At 61.2% G+C, this 6252-nt stretch overlaps 1 protein-coding gene across 1 annotated transcript; it reads left to right on the top strand.

Moving 5' to 3' along the window:
- The first annotated feature begins 69 nt into the window (after positions 1-69).
- On the top strand, positions 70-3217 carry SIGMAR1 (sigma non-opioid intracellular receptor 1). The gene is made up of 4 exons (XM_014952449.1): positions 70-82; positions 577-777; positions 1313-1405; positions 1727-3217. The coding sequence occupies exons 1-4, from the start codon at positions 70-72 to the stop codon at positions 1951-1953; spliced, it is 534 nt and encodes a 177-aa protein (XP_014807935.1). The 3' UTR covers positions 1954-3217.
- The last annotated feature ends 3035 nt before the right edge of the window (positions 3218-6252 follow it).

Below are 6252 nucleotides of genomic sequence, written 5' to 3'. Positions count from 1 at the left end.
GATTGGGGTCGGGGGGTTGGGGGGGGCTGGGAGTGGGGCGGCAGGAGCGCCGTCGGGAAGGGTTCGGGAATGGGGAGCGTGGGTGAGTGGAGGAGGGACGGGGGACTGGAGCAGCAGCATCACCCCAGCCCCCCCTGGGGGTTGTGGGGGCTCTGTGGGTGCTGGGGCCGAGGGTCCAAGCCTCTGGTGGGCCAGGGGCAGAACCCACCCCCAAATAGGGCTGGAGGGGAGGGCTGGACCCACAGGGCAGCAGGTGTGCAGTCACAGCAGAGGGGCTGTGTGTCACCAGGGCAGGGTCACCATCACCTTGCTGGGGTCCCCCATATAGCCTAGCACCTGGGGTGGGCTGTAGGGCTGGAGCGGTGGGTGCTGCACATCCTCCATCACCATCTGGGTAGGCAGCGGGGCCAGGTCAGTGGCCACTGGGGGTTGAAGGCTGGAGAGAGGAGATGTCTTCCCTAGGCAGATCCCTCTAAGGATGTGCTGGGACCCTGTGGCTGTGGAGAGGATTCAGGGGGGAGGCCAGACAGGGCTTGCTCCATGCCAGGGACTCACAGCAACCCCTGGGTGCTGCAGGGCTGGACCATGAGCTGGCTTTCTCCAAGATCATCGTGGAGCTACGGAAGAAGCACCCCGGCCACATCCTGCCAGACGAGGACCTGCAGTGGGTGTTTGTGAACGCGGGCGGGTGGATGGGCTCTATGTGCCTCCTGCACGCCTCGCTCACCGAGTACGTGCTGCTCTTCGGGACGGCCGTCGACACTGGGGGACACTCAGGTAAGCGGGGGGACAGGGCTGGCGGGCAGGGGGTTCTCTGAGCTCTTTCCACTCCACTTAATCACGTCCAGCTGGCCTGGTCATGGGACGCCCAGAGCAGGAAGAAGCTCCACTTCTGAAGCTCCACTTCTGGATGGGGTGCATAATGCTGGGTAACAGCCCTCGGGTGGGGGACCAGCCCCCATGGTGTCCTGCAGCCCCTGCAGGTCCCTGTGCATGCCACGTCGTGTGGCCAGGACTCTCCGCATCCAGCTGGCAGGCGGTGACGGGCATCACGTCTGCTGGTGCTTCAGCATGGAGTGAATGCCAAGCACGCTGGAAGCAATGGGGCTTAAGGACACTAAGCAGCCCAGACTGGTGGGATATGGCCAGTCACACAGGCAACGTGGGTACCAGCTCCAGCTGCCTTCCCCAGTGTGTCATGGCCCCAGAGCTGGCATCTTTCCCTCTGGAGGGCTGTTCCGTGGCTCAGACTTTGCTCCCAAGCTGTTCCCAGCAGGGATGAGCTGAGCCAATGCTGTCTGTCCTCCTACAGGTCGGTACTGGGCAGATATCTCCGACACCGTCATCTCGGGGACCTTCCGGCAGTGGAAGGAGGGAACCACCAGAAGTGAGATCTACTATCCAGGTGAGTGCACCAGCCATGGCACCCTGTGGGTTTCATCCATGTCCCAGGGCACAGCTGCTCTGTGGAGTGGTCCTCTGCTGTCACAGAGCCTCCTCCTTCCAGCTGGCAGAAGCTAAGAGCTTGCAGTGGGGCAGCTTGTGTCCCCAAAGACACGTCCCAGCATCTCGGTGGGTGCCAGTGAGAGAAAAGACAGCAAGACCGAGGAGGGGTTGGGATGCACAGACCAGTGTGCTTCAGCCTCGCGGGTCCTAGTCCCGCACATCGCTTTGGGAACGGTGTGGGGCAGCCACTGGGAGCCGTGCTGGTTGTGTGTGTTGGCAGGGGACACCATCGTGCACCAGGCGGGAGAGGCCACGTCGGTGCAGTGGAGCGCGGGCACCTGGATGGTGGAGTACGGCCGGGGCTTCATCCCTTCTACGCTCGCCTTCGCCCTGGCTGACACCCTCTTCAGCACTCAGGACTTCGTCACCCTCTTCTACACCCTGCGCGTCTACGCCAAGGGCCTGCTCCTGGAAGCCAATGCCTTCTTCAGCACCTGGGGCTGCTGAGCCCGGCTTGCTGGGGCACCCTGCCGGGCACAGCTGGCTCCTCTCCTCCAGTCTTCCTCCCTTTTCCTCCTCTTCCTCCTCCCCGAGCCCAGGCTCTGGCAGAGGCAGCAGGAGACCCCCTGTGCCTCCCTTAAATTGCTCTGTCCTTCCCCGTGGGCCAGCTGGGTGCCAGGACAGAGGGACCATGGTGGTCACGGCAATACAGACCACCAGTTTTCTTTTACTACCTGCCTCTCCCCACTTTTGATTGGAGCCATGTCCTGCTTTTCCATCCATCGGAGCTGGAGTGGCCTTACGGGGGGGGTACAAACACCCCTGAGTGCCCTCAGCACGCAGCAGGAGAGGGGCTGGAGCTGGCTGTCCCCAGACTCTGCAAAATCCCTACGGCTCCTGAGACATCAGGAGGAGGATGCCACCCTGGGGGTAAGGTGCCCGGGGCAGGGGGGAGCCGGGCCAGAGCACCCCTTATAAAGGTCAGCCAAGAAGTTCCCCATCTCCCTGGCAGTCTGCCGAGGCTGCGGACAGCACAGGGCGCTGTGTCCAGCTGGCAGCATCTCCCGTGGCTCCATCCCTGCTGACGTGGGTTGGCAGCACACAGTGTCACCCTGGCACGGGGCAGGATCTGCGCCGGGCTCTCTCCCCTCCCCGGGCAGTGAGGGGATACCCAGCCCCTGTGCGGGAGGTTCTTTTTGGACCCCTGTGTGTCATCTCCTCCAGGAGACATCCAGGGCTGGAAGAGAGTCCCTTTCCCCACAGTCCCCCCTCCTCCCTGCAGTCCCCCCCATGGGGGAGAGCCACCGTCTGTCGCCTTAACCGAGAGCCCGTTCTGCGTGGCCTCTGGGCTATGCACGTACCTAGTGTCTGCGGGTGCCCGAACCTCCATACCAGCTCAGGATGGGATCTCGCCCCCTCGAAACGCTTCCCCTTGAGCTGTGAGACCTCCTGGGGACAGCCACCCCGCTCGGCTGCCGGCATGGGATCCCGGTAGCCAAGGGAGTGCTGTGGTCCCCCGACCAAGCCCGGCTGCGGACCCTGCTAGCCCTGCGGCCAGACTCCTGGTGCTGGCTCGCTGCTTGGTGGAGGGCTGTCACCTCCACGCTGCTGCCAAACAACCGTGTGTGTGTGTCCCTGGGCCACCAGGCCTGTCGCATGTTGCTCCTCCTGCTCCCCGGACTGTCCCCCGTCCTGCTGACTGGCAGCCCTGGGGCTGCTTCTTAATTTGCCACCTGAAAAGAGATACCAGTAATAAAATTGTTATCCCATCTGCTTGGGTCCCCAGGAGAGTCTCTAGAGCGTGCTGAGCCCCTGCCGTGGGGAGTGGTGCTGGATCCCTCCAGCTCCGGGCTTGCCAGGGGTCCTGGGTGTCCTTGGGAAGCTGGGGTGGTGGGAGCTATGGGATGGAGTGGTGGACAGGATCAGCCCTGTCTTGGCTCTCGGGGACCGGCAGGAGATGGTGCTGTTACTCCTCTCTCCACTGCGGTCACTGGGGACCAAAAGCCCAGGCCGGTGGCAGGGACCTGCTTCCATGGGGGACCAAAGAGTCCGGGGGGCTCCATCCTTTTGAGGAACGGTGACGATGTTGAGTGTGGGGCAGCCTTGGGGTTGGATGGACCTGGGCGTAGCAGGTTGGTGGTCCTGAGGAGTTTACACACATGCACCCCTCCCCTCAGTGTGCAAAGGACACAGTGAATGGCAGGGGGTGCGTGTGTGCTCATGCTGGTAGGCACTTTGCACGTACGTGTGTGTGGGGGGGTGCAAGCAGGATGGTTTTGTGTGCGTGTGTGTCTCGTTAGGGCATGCGTATATGTAGAACAGTTTGCAGGGGGGTGTAGGCAGCGGAAGTGGGGGTTGCACATGTGTGCACACATGTATGTTTAGGTAGAACAATTAGGCAATCTGACCATAGTGCAAATTGCATACATATGAGTGCTTGGGCACATATGGGTAGGACATGTCTATGTGCATGTGTGTGTGCCTGTGCGGATGAGACGGGTGTGTGCACAGGTGTGTGTGTGCACAATCCCAAGTGCACACGTGTGTACAGCCCGGCAGGGCAACCAGGTATACTCATGTGCACGCCTGTGTGCTCATGGGCCGACGGTGTGCGTGCACACCTGCGTGTGGGCAGGCTGTGTATGTGTGCGTGTACGTTCCCACGTGCTGTGAGGCCACCCCAGGCCCCACGCCGTGCCCGTTCCCGGGGGGTTTGGGGGGGCCCCGTGGAGGCACGGGAGCAGCCCCACGCCAGCCCGCACGGGAAGGCGCTAACTCAGCAGCTCGTATCAATACCGCTCCACTTACAGCGAAGGCCGCGTAATGAAAATCCGATGGGCACGCTGGTGGGAGTAAATAAGTATGCCATTAAAATGAGAAAATCAAAGCTCTGGACAGGTCTTTTCTCTTGCCCATTGATTTCTTTTATTACGGAAATATTGCTGCTAAATAACATTAGTGTGAACAATCTCAGCAGTGTTTTCCGTAGCGCCCGTGTCAATAACTCCATCACGGGCGGGGGATCCCCCCCAAGCCTGGCTGCGGGGTCCGGGTGAAGGGCTGCTCTGGAGGTACCTTCCTCACCCTTCCCAGCTAAGCTGGGATGTGGCCACCTGAGAAACCAGGCAGCACGGGATGGCTCAGGGAAGTGCCAACGGGATGGACCTGGGCTGGGACCCAGGAGTCCTGATTGCTTTGCTGAGGCTGGAGGGGTTGTCCCCAACCCAGCACTGAGCATTCAAGGGTCCCAAAAAGCAGGCCTTTGCTTTGGGCTGGGTGTTTGGAGCCTGTTGTGGAGCTCCATCAGTGACCAGCAGATGAGAAACGCGTTCTGGACACAGCATGTCCCACCGGCTCTTGGTGCCTTTGCCCCTTCCTCCCCACTCTTCCTCATCCGTGCCTGAGTCTGTGCTGGACTGACCCAGTTCCCTGCATCTTGGCATCACTTGGTTCACATGGAGAAACTGAGGCACGGGTTGGGACCTCGTCTGCAGTCACCTGGCTCCAACACAGCCCCCACCACCGATACCAGGGCTTGCACTCAAGCTGCCCCTCTCCCCACCAGCTGCCCACACAGAGGTTACCCAGCACACTCCGAGATGCTCACAGGGACATCCCTGTGGGGCTGGAGAATGTGGTGAGGACACGCTGGAAATAAGCACCCTTTGGCACCCAGAGGCCAGGTGGGACCCCAAGACATCTCAAAGGACAACAAGCGCCTGTAGGATGGCTGGAGAGGAGCAAGGAGACAGCCACGGGCACCTGCACTGTGGGTGCAGCTCTGTCCCAGCCCCAGATGAAGCCACCACGAGCGGCAGCTCCCTGAAGCCGCCGCCAGGACAAATGCACATCGCTGCCCACCCAACACCTTCCCCCTGCAGCTCGCTCTATCTTGCTGTCCCTCTGCATGCAGTGGGTATTGATCAGCTGGCAGGATCTATCTCCCGATTCCTCCTGCGGTATCTCTCTGCTCCCAGTATCTCTCAATCTGCTCCGCTGTCTGCCGTGCCCGTCTATACCTCCAGTATCTATCTGTGCCGCCTCCACCGCGGCCGTCGATAGCTGTTTGTCTGGGGGATTTCTCTTTCTCTCCAGTTGGGAGTGTCACCAGCCCCTCGGTGGTGCAGGTGCCGAGCGGGAGGGTGGAGGGGACACAGTCCAGCTTGCTGCCCCAAGGAGAACCTTGAGCACAGACACGGTTTGTGACACATTTGCACAGACCCAGAGCCACTGTTACCACTGTAGAAGCTCCAGAGAGGAACTGGGCCATGCTGGTCCAGCTAGGGCAGGTCCCGTGGTGGCTATGCCCAGGGCCATGGGACATGCTGCATCCCATGCAGGCTATGATGCTTCTACTAGCCAGCCTGGCCACATGCCCCACATCGACCCTGGAGGAGGGAAGCTTCCCCAAACGCCTGGGTTCCTAGTGGGCCATGGAAAAGTCCTGTCACCATCACCACATCTTGCTCATCCCACCCGTTCAGCCTTCAGCCCTGGCTCCCTCCTTGCCCCATCGTGCGGGAGATGGGGCACAGCCCCACACAGAGGGTGCCAGCACCCTAAGATGCAGCACAACAGCAGCAGGAGGGGAGCCTGGAGCCATCTGTGATGGAGACCTGTAGAATAAGGTGGGGTGGCTTGACCTGTAGAATAAGGTGGTGGCCACCGGGGGGGTGGCTTGACCTGTGGTCCCTCTGAAATGGGACTGTGTCCTACCTTCCAAGGGGCAATGTCCTGCCTTCCCAGGGGCAATGCAGCAGGATCATCAGCCAGCCATCAACAAACTGATACTTGGGGAAGGCGGGG

The sequence above is a fragment of the Calidris pugnax genome, unplaced genomic scaffold (genome assembly GCF_001431845.1).
Source record: "Calidris pugnax isolate Ruff unplaced genomic scaffold, ASM143184v1 scaffold220, whole genome shotgun sequence".
Taxonomy (NCBI): Eukaryota; Metazoa; Chordata; class Aves; order Charadriiformes; family Scolopacidae; genus Calidris; species Calidris pugnax.
The sequence above is the reverse complement of the archived record's forward strand: the minus strand, read 5'-3'. Positions and strand labels throughout refer to the sequence as shown.

Bases quoted from the DNA above. Each gene is read 5' to 3' on its own strand.
- SIGMAR1 (XM_014952449.1), top strand. The intron at 778-1,312 runs GTAAGCGGGGGG...GTCCTCCTACAG, and splicing joins CGACACTGGGGGACACTCAG to GTCGGTACTGGGCAGATATC. The intron at 1,406-1,726 runs GTGAGTGCACCA...GTGTGTTGGCAG, and splicing joins AAGTGAGATCTACTATCCAG to GGGACACCATCGTGCACCAG.